At 58.0% G+C, this 18,355-nt stretch overlaps 1 protein-coding gene across 1 annotated transcript; it reads right to left on the reverse strand.

Moving 5' to 3' along the window:
* Positions 1 to 2,284: 2,284 nt before the first annotated feature.
* LOC119094285 (golgin subfamily A member 5) lies at positions 2,285 to 18,067 on the reverse strand. The gene is made up of 15 exons (XM_037217358.1): positions 17,991 to 18,067; positions 15,679 to 15,946; positions 15,224 to 15,379; positions 14,601 to 14,783; positions 13,974 to 14,089; positions 13,337 to 13,455; positions 10,178 to 10,310; positions 9,469 to 9,509; positions 8,001 to 8,034; positions 6,965 to 7,275; positions 6,576 to 6,705; positions 5,819 to 5,937; positions 4,429 to 4,479; positions 4,246 to 4,374; positions 2,285 to 3,574 (listed from the first exon to the last, which is right to left on the reverse strand). Exons 2-15 carry the CDS (start codon positions 15,831 to 15,833, stop codon positions 3,476 to 3,478), a joined length of 1,776 nt encoding a protein of 591 aa, XP_037073253.1. The 5' UTR covers positions 15,834 to 15,946; positions 17,991 to 18,067; the 3' UTR covers positions 2,285 to 3,475.
* Between the last annotated feature and the right edge of the window lie 288 nt (positions 18,068 to 18,355).

The following is an 18,355-nucleotide window of genomic DNA, read 5'->3' on the forward strand; positions in this document are numbered from 1 at the left end:
GCGTAATCTTATTTTTACTCAGACTGGTGGTAACAAGGCCATATACGTGTTTCCACGCATGTCGTTTAAACTGCAAAGAAGAACCGAAAACGTGAATAATACATTTTCCAATAAAGTGTTGGTGAGAGCTTGAGTGGAAGAGGCGGTACGGAGGACGGCTTGCCTGCACCGAGTTCTAGGACCGAGCTAGTGGATAAACCGTTGACGTTTTGAGTCAGGCTCTTGAAATCACGAGTGACGGGGCTCTTAGGGTGTCGACATATAGCGTCATCTGAGATGGAATGACATCGCAGTGTTTGGGCGGATACATTCATGACACCTCAGCGAAAACTGGCCACTCGGATTCTCCCCGACATGGTCTCGTGAAACGCACATCGGGCCCTGTTAAGAACATCGCGTTTGATGCCTTAAATTTGTTTACGACGGGTGGCTGGCTGTTGAGCACTGTCTTAACTGGTAAAGGTCCATTGACCGTCTCGAAACGGTGACACAACCAGCGGGATGTGCAACGGGGCCGAGAGGCCCCCCCCCCCCCCCCCCGGCCACCGGGCAGGCACCTGGGGCCGAGGGTCTGTTTTGGATACTGAGAGGCCCTATGTGGCACAAGAGGGCAAGAGGAAAGCGCCAGGCGTTAACGTCACACAAGTAGCGCCAGAGTGCAGGGCGCTAGAATGTAATTAAGGCGCCAGCATAGCGCCAGAGCGTAAGCCGCCAGCAGAGCACCGGTGCAGGATGCCGGCATAGTGCCAGTGTAAAGCGCCGGCGTGACGCCGGGTCGTAAGGCGCCAGCATAGCGCTTTACAATTCAGAAACAATATTCAAAGCAAATAAACGTTTTAGAAAATATTCTAGGCATTGAGCCTCGCCTTGAAGTGCAGGAATCGGTGCGACCCCACCGACGAATCCGTCGATGAGAGGCGGGCATGACACCATGCATTTCAGGAACACCTACGGCATGAGGTAAAATATTCCCACAGAACCAGCTACAACGTACTCAAAGTTCGTTAAAAGGGAACACCTGTGTATAACTTTTGTATTGCAGCGCTGCAAGATTTCGCGGATGTCGCCAGTACATCTGACACAGTCAGCTTTTCAGGAAAAAGTGCCATTTAACCAGGCCTCGAAGCGTCCATTCTTGGTGAAGCAACACAACGATGCTAACCAATCGCGAGATCTCCTCGCGGCTAACCGACGATCTCTTTTTCGCCGCCAGGCTCCATTTTTCTTAAATTGAAAAGGAAGGAAAGAAGTCAGTGCCAGTATCAGTCTACATCGATCTCCTGTGTTTACAACGGAACATCCAGCCGAGGGTAAACGAAGGCTACAAACCTATACATGTCCTCCAAATATGCCGGAGGTTTCAATGCGTGCTATGGCGAAAGGGCCGTGCAGTATTTAAAACTTTTAGGACCCTGCTGGCTTGAAGGGGGCTCATCTCTTGTGTTGCAAAGGTGGCATATAAAGGGGACTTGCTCGCCCTCCGGCTTGTGAGAATGCCCTGTGGGCCAATAGAGGGACTAACCGCCGGCTTGTAAAAGAACCTCGCTGAAATGCTCGTGCCCGAGACACACTGTCAGCACTCCCTCTGACATTTTCATCACGTGACGGCGTTCCCATTGCCCAAGGAAAATGTGACCGGCATCCACGAAAAACGTGACGCGGCAGCGAATGCCAGACACCACATTCCGACCCCATCCCACGCTCCTGTGGACCACCTGCACGGATCAGGCTTGGGGCCCCCTCACCAGCTAATGCGCCAGCTGGACTAGTGCGCCCTGTCCGCAGTCTCCTCTCAGCTGAAGATCGGGGAGGATGGGACAGCAGTTCGCTTCAGCCGATAACCAGGGACGGACCATGCGCTGCCGATCGCCGTGCCGAACCGCCAGTCCATTCGTTAGCCAAATGCGCGGCACTCACGCCATACAGACGTCTGGCACCGCTGCTCTGGTGTGAATAGCGCTAACCAGTCCCACCCAGATGCAGGATCAGTCAAGCTCGATTAGAACGGGCATTTGTCCCTGCGCAAGCTGGAACCCCACGCATCCTTCACCGAAGTTGTCCTCCCATCCGAACCTGAATGCTACCATACACTGGGTTTCAGTATCATAGTCTACTTGCTCTCCTGCAGTTCGCAGCGTGTTCCGTCTTTGAGGCGTTGCTGGGTGGCCGTTGACGGCTGGAGCCCTGATCCTCTGACTGGTGACTGGACCGGGCTGATCAACTACGGCCAGAACTAACGGAGCAACGGTGGCCGCAGCTAGCAGCCGAGGGGAGAGTCAGAGGAGCGGGGGCGTTATACCCGCCACTACAGAACGCGCCCCCGGTTTATTCAGCAGCAGTTCACGACGCCCACATACCGCACGACTTCAGAGAGCGCGAGCGCAAGATGGCTGGTCGCGATCCGTGAACAGGCACAGGGGCACACGTGAGCGGCCCACGGCTCACCCACGTGGCTGGCTATAAATAACACTTGTGGCCAATTAAAATAAACACAAAGGATTGATTCTACTCGCGTCAGCCCTCCCCTCTCAACACACCACACAACGAACCTAACACTGCATACAGTGTTGGGCGCAGGAGCCGGCTTTTCCGGCGTCGACGGGCGGTGGGAGTCACGCGATCGGCGCTCGCGAGTGCAGGTTGGGAGCGGTGGAAAGCTCGTCACATGTGACGCTGCGCCGCTCAGCGGCAAGGACGCCATGCCCGGTCACGACTCGGGTCGCGTCACGTGAGTTGGCACATCGGCAAGTCACATACGGCGGCACATTCTGTACGCAGCCGGGGAACGATGTGTCAGAATCGGTGTGTTTCCAGACATGTTCTTTACAGACAGGCATTTACCGACCCAGCACATGCGCCCAGTGTGAGCGAGCCCCAGCCCTCCGGCGGGACTGGGTCGGCACCGCTGGGCCGGGGCACCGGCGCCGGGACAGGCAGGCGGCCACGGACAGGCGGCCAGCTGGACAGGCCTCTAGCGTCGCGTCAGCTGACTCAAACCGGTCAGGGTGCGCCGCGAGTCCAACGTCCTGGAGGCGCCCGTTAATATGCAGATCTGGAAACCCTGCAACCGGTTGGGCGCCGGGCCAGCAGGGAGTTGGAGATCCCCTGACCTCGACGACTTAACCCCGCGGGTGCAGCTGACCCTGGGTACCAACTGAACGCGATGTCAACTAGCTACAGCTGTTTCAGCAGCCAACCGGCTCGCACGATGTCCAACGCGCACAATCTTCCGAACTCTGCACCAGACGTTTCGTGCAAGACCGCAAAAATAGTCGCTGCCATACCCTATGCAAAATATCACGAGATAGTACCGAAAACTGTGAAGTTATCTCCGCGCTAAAAACAATCTACAATCTACATAACAAGGTCACCTACACCAGCTCCCACCATGCACACAAGAAGAGTCATCGGACTGAGCACAGGCGGCCCGAGGGCGGCGGCGACACTAGCTGTCCATAACCGGCGCTGGAGCCGCTCACGGCAGTGGGTGGCTGGACGGCCGGTGGAAGTCGTCGCCGTGGATCTCGGGCGTGTAGGTGAAGAGCACGATCATGACCCAGAGGTGCAGAAGACACTGGCAACAGGCCCAGCCAGGATCAGTGATCGCAGTCATTGGTCTGCCGTCAGTGATCGGCCGTCAGTGGCGGGTCGTCAGTCCGCCGATCCAGTTATGGACCAGGTCCTTACCGCACGTCAGCCATGCAGGATGCACCGCTACCGAACCGAACAAGGACGATCAATGTGGTGCACGCAAGGACAACGCAAGGACACGCCAGTTTCAACCTTGAGGCAATACCACAACTACTTTGGGGAAGCGCTGTGACCGCAGTACTTCTTCACATAGCAAAGCACAAATGTTTTGTGAGCTGATGAATTAGAATGTGGAATATTATTTTGGTACCACATAATTTGGGGCTTATGTGAAGTATTTATTTCACGGAATACGGACATCCACCAAGAACGAAGGCTGAAAAATATAGCAACTGTTTGTTGTAGTCCTAAATAATACCGACCGCCAATATCTTGCCCACATAACGCTACCGGGTGACCTACCGAGTGCTGCACACCGCGGTCAGCCTGGCGCGTGGTGTGCAGCACGCGACCCGTCCCCGGCTCCACTCACCATGCATCCAAGCACACAGACCCTTCCTCGGCCCCTCTCACCATGTATCCAAGCACGCGACCCCTCCCCGGCTCCACTCACCATGTATCCAAGCACCCCCCCCCCCCCCCGAACCCACTCACCATGTATCCAAGCACAAAGATGCGCGCGATCGGGTACCGCTTGAGGAAGACGCCCATGCGGACGGAGCAGGCGTCCAGCGTCGAGTAGGCTCGCTTGACGCGTCGCGCCACGCTGCCGTCCCAGGGCGTCTCTGCTAAGAAGGAGGGCGGCCGCAGCCGCGGCGCGTCGCCGTCGGCCGGGCCCGGCGCGCGCTCCGGCCGCGGCGCACACCCCTCCAGCTGCTCAATCTGTACCTGCGGCCGCGGCGTCGGCACGTGTCAGCGGCCGGACGGACCCAGTACGTCAGGCCGGGCTCAGCGGCGCCGGCACGTGTCAGCGGCCGGACGGACTCGGTACGTCCGGCGGGGCCCAGCGGCGCCGGCACGTGTCGCGCGGACGGACCCAGTACGTCAGGCCGGGCCCAGCGGCGCCGGCACGTGTCAGCGGCCGGACGGACCCAGTACGTCAGGCCGGGCCCAGCGGCGCCGGCACGTGTCGGCGGCCGGACGGACTCGGTACGTCAGGCGGGGCCCAGCGGCGCGGCACGTGTCGGCGGCCGGACGGGCTCGGTACGCCAGGCCGGGCCCAGCGGCGCCGCACGTGTCGGTGGCCGGACGGACTCGGTACGTCAGGCCGAGCTCAGCGGCGCCGGCACGTGTCGGTGGCCGGACGGGCTCGGTGCGTCAGGCCGAGCTCAGCGGCGCGGCACGTGTCGGTGGCCGGACGGGCTCGGTACGTCAGGTGGGGCCCAGCGGCGCCGGCACGTGTCGGCGGCCGGACGGACTCGGTACGTCAGGCCGAGCTCAGCGGCGCCGGCACGTGTCGGTGGCCGGACGGGCTCGGTACGTCAGGCGGGGCCCAGCGGCGCCGGCACGTGTCGGCGGCCGGACGGACTCGGTACGTCAGGCGGGGCCCAGCGCGCCGGCACGTGTCGGCGGCCGGACGGACTCGGTACGTCAGGCCGGGCCCAGCGGCGCCGGCACGTGTCGGCGGCCGGACGGGCTCGGTACGCCAGGTCGGGCCCAGCGACGCCGGCACGTGTCGGCGGCCGGACGGACTCGGTACGCCAGGCCGAGCTCAGCGGCGCCGGCAAGGTCATAGGAGCCCAGCGCGGCAGGGTCTGTACGGACACGGCGGCGTTCGGCGGAACGGTACGACACGCCAATGTCCGCGCGACGTACAGCGACGCCAGAGGCCCCGAACAGGTTCAGGTGCATGACTCTTAGAGCCACAGCGTCCGCACAACTAATAGGGCTCCGCGAGGAAGAAATGACTAGTTAATTGCTACGTCGGTTTTTCATTTATAACAATCATCCACACATGAGTCGATGTTGATCTGATGTCCCAATGACTAAGGTATAGAAAGTCGATGAATATATATATATATATATATATATATATATATATATATATATACATTATATATTAAAGTCGCTGAATGGCGTGACCTGATGCCGTAACTTGCGTCGGGTACAAGACAAGAATATAGATCAAGACTGACACTAAGAATGAGAAACGTAATTTCACTATGGGATCACAGTATGAATGATGCTACTTAACACTTGAGGCTTCCCAGCTGTGCCGGTGGCTTACCTGGGCGCGTTCCAGCTGCACAGCAAGCGACTTGTTTTGCGTGCTCAGTGACTCGATGTTGGTCTGCTTCTGGATCAGGTTCTCCGTGAGCGACCGGAGACGCGTCTCCAGCTCCACCTCTGAACACAGGTGGCCCAACCGAGTCAGGCCCCCACCCGAGGTCACGCGCCAGGCAGCCATCCGCCACAGCCAACGGCACGTGCATGAGACCACAGGCTGCCGCACAGCAGTCCGCTTCCGCGGCCCTGGCGCCGGCCCTGCTCCCCAGTCTGTCTGTCCGCCCTGCTCCCGCGGCCCTGGCGCCGGCCCTGCTCCCCAGTCTCTCTGTCTGCTCTGCTCCCCAGCCTCTCTATCTGCCCTGCTCCCGTGGCCCTGGCGCCGGTCATAATGATAATGATGATGATGGCTTGGGCTTTAGAGCGCGCCGACTACCCAATGCCGCACCAGTCAGGAAGTCGTGTGCCCACGCCCACGTTACGTTGTTTCTATGTGATCAGTGCTGCGCACAGATCGGCCCATATGCGGACGCTTGTGCCCTCGTGTGACGTCATGGATACACATGATCTGTGTGTGTCATGCCATTGGGGCTTTATGACGCACTCAGCTGCTGAGGCTATATGGCGTCGCCTGCCTCTCACCCCGGCAGGAAGGGCGGGCGCCGCGGGGAATCGAGCCCCGTACCTCCGGTTTCCCAGACACGCATGATCACTTATGCTACGGGCCATGTGTGTCATGCCAGTGGGGTGATCATGATCACCTGTGCTGCTGGCCACGTGCTTGGAAGTGATCTGACGACGCAGCTTCTCAATCTCGTCGTCCCGCTCCTGAAGCCTGGTGAGCGCCTGCGTCTTCTGACGCGTCATCTCCTCACGTAGAAAGCGCATCTCCTGCAGACAACACGCAGACATGTGAATCGACAAGCCGCGTGTCTCCGCTGCAGGCAGTGCGCCTGAGTCCCGAACCACAAGCTCGCGCCATATCCTGACACACGAACCCCTACGGACGCGTTTGAAAACAGCAAGCGCAGTCGAACACTTCCCAGCTTTCTGCAGGCGATGTGACGTGTGATGTGCTCTGGACAAACAGCTATCCTCTCTGGACTCCGAGTTGGCGCTCGCAGCCCGCGGCAGCTCGCCCCACACGCACCTGGCCAGCCTGCTCCAACTCCTGCTCCAGCTCCTGACGCAGGCGGCGGTCGGCTGTCTCGCGCGTCTCCGCCTCGCGCAGCGCGTCCGCCGCCGCCTGCGCCTCGTCAGCCGCCGCCGCCTCCGTCTGGTGCAGCTCGTCTCGCAGCTGCTGCACTCTAGCGGCCAGCTTCTGCACTTCGGTCTGCGCCAGCTCCCGCTCGGAGCGCACCTGCTCGAGCTCGGCGTTCAGCAGGTCGCCGCCGTCGCCGCCCCGGCTACCGTCCTTCAGCCCGGCGATCAGCTGGTCCTTGGACTGCAGGATCCGCTGCGCTGCAGGCGGCACGAGTGGGCCTCAGGCTGCCGCACGTCTCCGTCCCGTCCGGGAACCCAGGCAGCGCGGGCCAGGCCCCCGCGCCTGTGGTAGAGGCTCACCCACCCGAAACACGCCGTCAGCTCAAGTCAGCACCAGAACATTGGATGGACTCGTAAGCGGTCCACGCCGATGGGGAGCAGAGGGGGGAGGAGAGGCTGTGAGTGCGCGCGCCGGACACGTGGGCGGTACTGTGACCGCCACCACGCCCACATTCTGAAAGCGCGAACCCCGCTCTCCGGCGACCTGACCTCACAGGGATATATGTAACGTGTGCTGCCAGCCCGCCGCCGTCTCCACACACGCCCGCCAGCGACCCCGAGCTGAAGAGTGGCTGCGCTCGGCGCCGGCGGCCGGTCGCTAACCTTTCAGTTTGTACTCGGCCAGCTCGGCGGCGGCCGACTCAGCGGCAAGCGGCCGGTCGCTAACCTTTCAGTCTGTGCTCGGCCAGCTCGGCGACGGCCGACTCAGCGGCAAGCGGTCGGTCGCTAACCTTTCAGTTTGTACTCGGCCAGCTCGGCGGCGGCCGACTCAGCGGCAAGCGGCCGGTCGCTAACCTTTCAGTCTGTACTCGGCCAGCTCGGCGACGGCCGACTCAGCGGCAAGCGGTCGGTCGCTAACCTTTCAGTTTGTACTCGGCCAGCTCGGCGGCGGCCGACTCGGCGGCAAGCGGCCAGTCGCTAACCTTTCAGTTTGTACTCGGCCAGCTCGGCGGCGGCCGACTCGGCGGTTAGCCGGCTCTCGGCCAGCCGGCGCTCCAGCTCGGAGCCGCTGCTCTGCTGCAGCTGCAGCTGCTGCCGCGCCGCCGCCAGCTCCACCGACAGGCTCTCCCGCTCGGCGCGCACAGCTGCTCCACCCTGTGCACGTACATCACGGTGGATAGTAGATGGACAGCGGACAACCCGCTCGCACAGCGGCTGAACACGTCACCTGGCGAGGCCGTTCCAGCGCGTCGAATGCGAGTCAGTCGGTTGCCAACGACAAACAGTGCCTTCATCCACATATAACGACGGCCAGTCAAACATATACAGTGACTTCTCCGACTATAACAACACTACCGGAGGTCGGAATGTTCCAGTTAAGACATGAAATCGTTCACTTGCATAGCAAGAGAAAGGACTCCAGCCCGCGGACAAGCATGACGCAAGTATCAGACGGGGAGGGGACAGAGGAACAAGTTTGTTAGGAGGAATTCGACGGCGACCATTGTAATTTCAGGCAGCGCAGCCCCGAGTGCTGATACTGACAAACGTCTTGTCATAAAAATATCCCGGGGCACGAAGTGACCAACCACCAAACCAGAATGGCAGGTGACACAGTGATGCAACCCGAAGTCCACATCAACCGTTTCGCAGACATTCCGGCGACAGCAGGGACCAGACGGCGGCGCCCGCCAGCCGGACGCGACCCTCGCGCCCGCCGTCCTTTCCTGGCGACGGCCGGCCCTGACTGCACCTGTGGCGCCTTTTTCCTGTCGACCGCAGCCGCCCCGGCGGCCTGGCGTGCCGTCATTGTGCACGATTCTTTTCAGCACCGAGAAAAATGCCGTAATAAAACGCGGCCGTTGTTTTTCAGAGTGGCGGCCTTGAGCGACCTGATCCCGGACACGGTAACGGTGTCCGTCTCCCATGGCAGGAGACACCTCGGCTGCTGTCATCCTGGACCCGGCCTGACGACGGACACGGTAACGGTGTTCGTCTCCCGTGGCAGGTGACACCTCTGCTACTATCATCTAGGACCCGGCCTAAGCCGGACACGGTGTCCGGTGTCCGTCTCCCGTGGCAGGTGACACCTCTATTTCCATCATTCCGAACCGGACCTGATCCCGGACACGGAGACGACGTCCGTCTCACATGGCAGGCGACGCCTCTGCTGGTATCACCTCCGACCGGACCTGATCCCGGACACGGAGACGATGTCCGTCTCACATGGCGGGTGACGCCTCTGTTGGTATCACCTCCGACCGGACCTGATCCCGGACACGGAGACGACGTCCGTCTCACATGGCGGGTGACGCCTCTGTTGGTATCACCTCCGACCGGACCTGATCCCGGACACGGAGACGATGTCCGTCTCACATGGCAGGTGACGCCTCTGCTGGTATCACCTCCGACCGGACCTGATCCCGGACACGGAGACGATGTCCGTCTCACATGGCAGGTGACGCCTCTGCTGGTATCACCTCCGACCGAACCTGATCCCGGACACGGAGACGATGTCCGTCTCACATGGCAGGCGACGCCTCTGCTGGTATCACCTCCGACCGGACCTGATCCCGGACACGGAGACGATGTCCGTCTCACATGGCAGGCGACACCTCTGCTGGTGTCACCTCCGACCGAACCTGATCCGGGCCGCCCGACAGGCCGCGCCGACGGCCGCCAACACGAGCGGAACGAGACCAGGGACTCTGAGAACCTTTGCAAGGATTCAATGGATGCAAATTCCTTCTTTTGGGTGTAACGGGAATCGTTTATACGGCCTGCGATTACACAGTCTTCTTACACTGGTGTATAATGTGGCAATCAGTGTGCCAGAGACTGCAGCATGACATGCGACATGCTGGACTGATATTCTCACTGATATTTGACGTAAGTGGAGACCACATGGAAGGTTGGTCCTCACCGCCCACTGTTTGCTGACTCCCAGTTTTCCGTTGCGCATGGCTTCTTGCTTAACGCGATTAACTTACTGCCCGACAGAAGGCAGCATGCCCGTTATCACCCTGGCCGCCAGCTGATCTGATGTGGCCTGAGCACACGCATTCGGTGGCGTGGGCTTGAGTGGCGTGGCGTGGGGTGGGGGTGGGGTGGGGTGGAGTAGGATTGGGTTGGGTTGGATGGGCAAGGCGAGCTCTCTGACCTGCGCGCTCGTGCTCCTGCTGGGCTGTGGCCAGCGCCTGCTGCTCTTGCCGGGTGCGGGTCTCGGCCTCCTGCAGCCGGTCCTGCAGGCCTTGGATGGTGCCTGACTGCAGGCCAGACGTGTCGCTCGATGACTGCAGGATCCTGCCAGGTCAGGTCAGGCCAGGTCACAGTGCTGTAGGATTCTGATCACAGCTGTGTCCTGGCAGCGTTGGCAGTGTGGCGGGACAGACAGTGTGCAGGGTTGGCGGTGTAGCGGGGGTTGTAGTGTGGCGGGGTTGGCAGTGTGGCGGGGTTGACAGATAGGCAGGGTTGACAGTGAGGCAGGGTTGGCAGTGTGGCGGGGTTGACAGATAGGCAGGGCTGACAGTGAGACAGGGTTCACAGTGAGGCAGGGTTGGCAGTGTGGCGGGGTCGGCAGTGTGGCAGGGTTGTCAGCGTGGCGGGGTCGGCAGTGTGGCGGGGTTGACAGTGTGGCGGGATCGGCAGTGTAGCAGGGTTGACAGTGTGGCGTGGTCGGCAGTGTGGCAGGGTTGTCAGCGTGGCGGGGTCGGCAGTGTAGCAGGGTTGACAGTGTGGCGGGGTTGACAGTGTGGCTGGGGTCGGCAGTGTAGCAGGGTTGACAGTGTGGCTGGGTCGGCAGTGTAGCAGGGTTGACAGTGTGGCTGGGTCGGCAGTGTAGCAGGGTTGACAGTGTGGCTGGGTCGGCAGTGTAGCAGGGTTGACAGTGTGGCGGGGACGGCGGTGTAGCAGGGTTGACAGTGTGGCTGGGTCGGCAGTGTAGCAGGGTTAACAGTGTGGCGGGGTTGGCAGTGTGGCAGGGTTGACAGTGTGGCTGGGTCGGCAGTGTGGCAGGGTTGACAGTGTGGCTGCGTCGGCAGTGTAGCAGGGTTGACAGTGTGGCTGGGTCGGCAGTGTAGCAGGGTTGACAGTGTGGCTGGGTCGGCAGTGTGGCAGGGTCGGCAGTGTGGCAGGGTTGACAGTGTGGCTGGGTCGGCAGTGTGGCAGGGTCGGCAGTGTGGCAGGGTTGACAGTGTGGCTGGGTCGGCGGTGTAGCAGGGTTGACAGTGTGGCGGGGACGGCGGTGTCGGACACCGGCCAGCTCACCTGTCGTTCTCCAGCTGCAGCCGGTCGACGGCGGCCTGTCGGCTGCGCAGCTCCTCGTCGGCCTCGTCCAGCCGCACCTTCAGCACCGCCAGCTGGCCGTCCTGATGACAACGTCATCCAGGTCACGGCTCCGCGCACACTGCCCACCGGCGCGCGCACCAGGCCCCAGCTCAGCAGCGCTGGCATCAGCGAAATACGATGGTTGCGCACACGTGGAGACTCATGGTGGAAGGCGAATAAGTCATTTTAAGGGCACTGGCAATGCACCAGTGGCACCCTAAACATTCATCGTAACGAAGATTACAAGTCACATTGTTGCAATAATTTGTTTATCATGGCAGAGTATGGTGCTATGGAAAATCTGATGGGATTTGTATTACAATGCATGTATATACCTTAATATGCACCGAGCTACAGCTGCACATAATCGTGATGCCTATCCCAGAGACGATGATAAATCATCCCACACATGACTTGTTTGCGTCTTTTCCGTTCTAGTGTGGGGCCTCAAACACCTCAAACCAATACGACAGCCCTCCCCAGCACCTCCATAATGGCCAGCTTCGCCTGCGGCAACCCTCTCTGATCGGAGGCATTACCGACAAGAACATCGGCGTGTGCGCTTCGACTGTTCTGTTCGACTGTTCGACCTAATTATGCTTGAAGCTCGAGCATCATTATCATCACCGGGTATTAGCATCGGCCATCAACTTGTTACTAGCCGGACGCACAATCGTGAACAGGAACAAAACACGGTTTGAGTTCAGTTACATATACTTATCACACGTTTCGGGCCGCCGTGCGGGTTAGGTCAGTGGGTTACGCAAACACCCTGATGAGAACACTAGGGACGCATGCTTCGCCGCATATTTAAAGGCATTCCAAAATAGTAAGGTAACTGGTTCACAAAGGACTGCGATTCAAACTGGAATATAAGCCAAGCCACTTGCAGCACAACTGACATCCTACTTCTCTTCCAAAGGTGGATTACAGCCCCACGTGTAATCCTTTTAGTCACAACGAGGACCACAAAGACTCGCAATCAAATTTTACCTATCTCGCGTCGAATGACCACGTTGTCAGTAACCCGTGAAGGAATTACTGGCGCGAGATGATGGGCAGTAATGAAATCGAAACATTACCTATACACACTCGAATGATACAAGACATTGGAAACATTACCTCTACAGACTCGGAGGATACAAGACATTGACAGACTCAACAGCGTGGTGCCGGCACGCTGGCCGAGGGGTGCGCTGGGACTGGCGGTGGTCCGGGGACGCGAGAAGTCCACCCCCGGGGCGCTCCGGCCACGTGCCTGAACCCTGGGGGGTCCGCTGGGACTGGCGGTGGTCCGCGGACGGGAGAAGTCCATCCCCTGGGGCGCTCCGGCCACGTGTCTGACCCCTGAGGGGTGCGCTGGGACTGGCGGTGGTCCGCGGACGCGAGAAGTCCACCCCCCGGGGCGCTCCGGCCACGTGCCTGGCCCCTGAGGGGTCCGCTGGGACTGGCGGTGGTCCGCGGACGGGAGAAAGCCCATCCCCTGGGGCGCTCTGGCCACGTGTCTGAGCCCTGAGGAGGCCGCCGGGAGCAGGCCGCCGCCATCTGAGCCCTGAGGAGGCCGCCGGGAGCGGGCCGCCGCCATCTGAGCCCTGAGGAGGCCGCTGGGAGCGGGCCGCCGCCATCTGAGCCCTGAGGAGGCCGCTGGGAGCGGGCCGCCGCCATCTGAGCCCTGAGGAGGCCGCTGGGAGCGGGCCGCCGCCATCTGAGCCCTGAGGAGGCCGCTGGGAGCGGGCCGCCGCCATCTGAGCCCTGAGGAGGCCGCTGGGAGCGGGCCGCCGCCATCTGAGCCCTGAGGAGGCCGCTGGGAGCAGGCCGCCGGCGCCTGAGTCCTGCGGAGGCCGCTGGGAGCGGGCCGCCGGCGCCTGAGTCCTGCGGAGGCCGCCGCCGCCTGAGCCTTAAGGAGGCCGCTGGGAGCAGGCCGCCACCGTCCGAGCCCTGAGGAGGCCGCTGGGAGCAGGGCGCCGGCACATACCGGGCCACTCCCACCTACCTTGGCGGTCAGCGACTCCTGCAGATCGGCCTCGCGCTGCTGCAGGTGACGGCACTGCCGCTCGGTCTCAGCCAGCTGACTGCCGCTCGTCGTCAGCTGGTACTTCAGCTTGGTGCAGTCTGCGGCGAGACGACCACTCACCACGCGGTCACGGGCTGTCCCCACCGAGAGGGAAGCGTTCACCGGCCATAGGCCAGCTCGCACGCAGTCAAGGTCATCAAACTGCTCCACGGCTGAGGAGCATGGCTCGCCTGATAAACTACCAGCGAAACAGCTCGTGATACTAGAATTGAATACGTCACCATTAAATGCATCATCGACTATATCATGTTTGTTCCGTGCTTGCAGTTACAATGAAAGAAGGCTACGGGCTATCCCGATACTCGGGGAGAAATGGGCAGCCCACGGTCGATTTAGTGAGTCCCTGCTTTCGCGCAGTCGGAAAAATACCGGAGGGCGCACGATCGATGCCTGAAAACCACACACAATAATTACTGCACGTCCCAGTCATTCACCGCTACACAAACCCGCAACTGGCCCGATCCGCGGAGTCTGACCCGGGTATGACGGATCACTCGCCATCCGGCGGCCGTGGCGCTTCTCGCCGGCCCGGCAGCCGTCCTGCAGCCGTCCCCACCTTTCTCGCCGAGCTTGGCGCGCTGCACCAGCTGCGCCATCTCGCGGTTCAGGTTGGCGATCTCCTTCTGCAGCATGCGCACCTGGTCCGGCTCCGGGTGGGCGCCGTTCTCCACGCTGCCAGCCGGCATCGCGATGGCCGTGTCGGCCGGAGTCGCCGGCGGGGGCGCTGGCGGCGAACAGGCGGCCAGGCGGCGTTACCAGCAGGCTGGCATAGCGCGCCCGCAAGACGTGGAACTGACACCAGCGGAGCACAGCAACAGCGCACCACTGCCGACCACCCACTGTCATTGGCATTCATTCGTAGTGTTCAGCCGAAGTGTGGTTCTCACGGTGGCTGACATGTCTGCCCGCAGGTCTGGCTGCGATATTTGATGTACAGTGGTGAGCAAAGCACATCTGAAGAATGGCATTGGCCCCACAGGACAGCTGGCCGTAGATCAGTGGGACTAACAGCCCAGCCAGTTGGACTCGCAGACCGCCAGAACGGGCACAAGTCGAGCCAAGTGCCGGCCGCATGCGACTTCAGCCCGTCTGACGTCCGTATCCCGCCCCAGTCCGGCTGCCGTTCGTGCTCGGCCCCAGCCCAGGCGCCGCCCGTACCCGTACCCGTACCCGGCCCCGTCGCCGCCCGTAGTCGGCCCTAGTCAGGCCGTCATCCGTACCTGGCTCCAGACCGGACGCCACCGAGAGGAAGTTGCCGACGGACACCACCGACGACACGCTAGACTGGCGCGAGTGGCTGGACGACTGCGGCAGACGGCCGGCCGTCAGAGGCAGCGTCCAGGTCACAGGGCGCCGCCGCCGCCGCCTCCGGAGTGTACCGGCGGCGGGCATCAAACGCACGCTCACTGGCGCACTGCGTCAAGCTCATCCAGAACCGAGCCGTCCCTCGTAATATACATCATTGTACAGCACGGATGGTCATGACTACAGTACCAATGAGTGATGCCACTGGCCATGCATTGTGCAAGGGATCCGGACTGCGAGTGGGCACGGCCATGTAAAGGCGTTAGCCATGAGTCCTGCCCAGGCCGGGCGCCAGTCCGTGACCGGAGAGCTGGAGCATTGATAGAGGCGGTCCGCCACATTGAAGTCTGACGAGCGCAGCTAGCGGCCAATAAAGGCATCAAAGCGGCCACCGAACCCGACAACTATTGCAGAAACATGCGAGCAGCATGGAGCACTTGTGATGCAGGGTTCCCTCGCTCTGCCCTCGCTTGCAGAGGCGCATGCGCCAGCCGTACTCACGGCTTCACGGGCGTGGAGTCGTTGAGGAAGGCGATCAGCTGTTCGTCCTGGTCGAGGCGGGCCGGCCGGCGGGCGGGCGGCGTGCCCAGCCCGCTGCCGTGCGAGGGGGTGCGCGGAGGGCCAGACGGTGAAGGCCTAGCAACAGGCGCCACTGGCCTGCAGCAGCACAGGAAACACACACTGTCCGGTCAGGGGCCACGGGCGAGGCAGCGTCGGCACCATTACAACAGGCCAACTTAAGGCTGAGCATGAGTTCGTGTTTTTGTACAGTTGTGTTTTGCCTTACATGACCACAATGACATGTGAACTCGACTTGTACTACCATGCTTTATCACGGACTTAATGGTGGATAACACAATGTTTAGCTGTCACAATAAACAGCAAGAGATGCATCATTGCTGAATGAACAAAATACTGCGCTTACAAAATCATAAAGCATAGTGCATAACACTTACATTGGGGAAGCTCTCTCAGCATCAAAGCGATATGATTGCTTTGAATTTACACCATTGTAGTTGGTTTTCTGTTTCTGCAGGGCAACTGCTGCCCCCTGATCCAAGGAGTTCAGAAGACTTTCTGTCTTTGATGCCAATCCACTTAACCAGGACATTATGAAGGTCTTTCACTTGTTGCAGAATGCTAGTGGTTCAAATTGCAGCTCTCTTCAGCATATCAGCTTCCAGTCACACCCTTGATGCAGTCATGTTTAACAATTGACACAACCTGAAACAAAGCATTTAAAAAAATGAACAGAGAACTGAAACCAATGGCAACCACATGTACATATAATATCAGCATAAACTCATCCATAAAACCTGTTTAAAGTCTTTGAGTAGTCCTTACAAATTTTCACTGACCAACTCAATTTGACATCATTACCTGTTACTTAGTATATATTGGACCAATGATAGAACATATTTCTTCTGCTTTAAAGTTCAAAGGTGAGATGCAAACATTACTAGAAACTGGCATTTCTCAGTGTTAATGAAGCTGTACAGCTTTGCACTCAAAGTTTTCATGATGCAGAAATGCACATTGATGTGCTACATGATATTGCTTTTCCAGCAACCTGGAAATCTATAGTAAGCTGTTTTACTGGTTCTTATTTGCAGCTGCACTCACAACCAACTCAAATAACTATACCTGATTAGCCAATACAAATATTTATTGAGTCTGGTGAGTGACACCAAAGATTGACTGACAACAGCATACATTTGATAGAAAACCTGCATTGTATATCCCTGCTCTGACATTTTTGTCTTCCATGGCTGAAACATGTGCTCTGAAACCAGGAAACCAGACTAATTTTCAGTACTTAAGTTAGGAAGGTTGCAATTTCATATCATTTACTCTAAATACACATTAACTGCCCATTGCTGCCTTAAATCTTGAACTTGAAGTACAGTATATACAATATACATCTAAAATAGGATAAGCCTTGCTCAGCACAAACATCCACATCTATACAATGGGCTCACTGCCTACCATCAGCAGCAAATTATCTCTTTAAAGTTAGATGGGGATGGGAAGAAACAACTAAGAATTCCCTTGCATTTGCAAGTAAGTTTCCACATGCCACCACACAAAGTGAAATAGATCACACACCTTAGTTATAATGCACTGACATGAACAGACATTACAGCTTCTTACCATATACATGCCAACACAGACATGCATACATGCAAATACACATTGTGACACTTGAACACCACCAATGAACCTTTCCTTATAATTGACTGGTAAACATGTTTAATATCAACAGCATGGACTGCTGCATTACAAGTATGGTTTGTTAAAATATCCTTTGTATTCTTATGGTCTTTAACGGTTTATGTACTTTTGTCTAAACTTGACCTTGAGATAAGCTAACTCCCTAAAACAATGGCTCTCAATGCACTGATATTGATGGTGATAGTGCATCAAAATCTGAGCTCTTGTATTCTGTGTTCTGTGATGTACTGCAACATCACTGCTACACTGGACATGTTTTCAAAGTTGTTTTGAGTGTCTGGGTGGAGCCGTGCAGCACATGACGCAAACAATAGGTTGCTGATGATTATTGCTCTAGTTGCTATTGTTCCACAGAAGGATCATCCCAGGCATGCCCATACAGCTATTCACAGCATTTATCAAATAACATTATCATTTAGAAATGCAATATCATTTGGATCTGTCTGTTTGGGGACATCCAACCTTGCCCATGGACGTGATACCAGCCTGGCGCCACAGCATTTGTTCTTGTGAAGTATCATTAACTTACTAGTTGAATTTCCCCAACATTGTGGTATACACAGGCATCTGCTCCACAAAGCCCCTGTCGATTTTTGTGCTGACCAATAGTTGTTTCCAACAGTTCATGCTCAACAAGGTAGCAAAAGCATAAAAGTTTGTAGTGATTCACAGGTGGCCAATTATCACGCTCAGTGTAGTCAGTGTGTCAATTTCTTATATCACCTGTGGGGTGAAGCCAGTGAAGTTGACTGTTCACCATAATTATCATGCAGGAATGTGCAGGAATAATTCATGTGCAGGCATGAATTTCCATTTGAATCCAGACCCCCCTCCCCGGAAGCATACAAAGTAATGCCCGCACGCTGTCACAATCCCTCTGCACCCTAAACCGGATAAACAGGATCCATTGCAAACAAATGCAGCCTGCGTAGTTCTACGAAATAGAACCACAGTCGAAGTTTACGTGCCGCAACTCCCTAAATCATATGTTTCAGTGGAACCTATGCACCATATCATATCACGAACACTATCGTACCAACCCAAGGCGACAGTGCCCAAGGTGCCACATAACACTGCCTACCAAGGTGCCTTTCGAGACCATTAATATGATTGTTGTATTTTGTAGGACAAGGGCCATATTTGTATTTGTATTTTGATGACGTCTTATATAGAGATGGGCAAAATATAGATGGGTTGCAAGGACGTATTAGTTGTATCGGGACATTTCACGCCAATTCAACCACTGTAAGTGCACTTTTGCATACTGCTATCCCAAATATGAGAAAAATGTCGTCTGCAAGCCGTGGTCTAATCGCGATTCGGAAGAGAGTGAGCTTCTGCATCCAGCCGTTCTCCATCGGTGATGACGTCGGAATGACGTGATGACGGAAAGGGCGCTTT

Source organism: Pollicipes pollicipes, unplaced genomic scaffold (genome assembly GCF_011947565.3).
Source record: "Pollicipes pollicipes isolate AB1234 unplaced genomic scaffold, Ppol_2.1 Scaffold_4002;HRSCAF=4701_pilon_pilon_pilon, whole genome shotgun sequence".
In the NCBI taxonomy this organism is placed as follows: domain Eukaryota; kingdom Metazoa; phylum Arthropoda; class Thecostraca; order Pollicipedomorpha; family Pollicipedidae; genus Pollicipes; species Pollicipes pollicipes.

What these genes read in the sequence shown, in the direction of transcription:
- LOC119094285 (XM_037217358.1), bottom strand. Translation starts at nt 15,833, where the DNA reads ATGTCCTGGTTAAGTGGATTGGCATCAAAGACAGAAAGTCTTCTGAAC. An exon ending in ACTAGGGCCGACTACGGGCG is followed by an intron (nt 14,090 to 14,600) that starts GCGACGGGGCCG and finishes GCCGGCTGGCAG; the next exon opens with CGTGGAGAACGGCGCCCACC. An exon ending in GCAGAGGCGTCACCTGCCAT is followed by an intron (nt 8,035 to 9,468) that starts GTGAGACGGACA and finishes ACCGCCGAGTCG; the next exon opens with GCCGCCGCCGAGCTGGCCGA.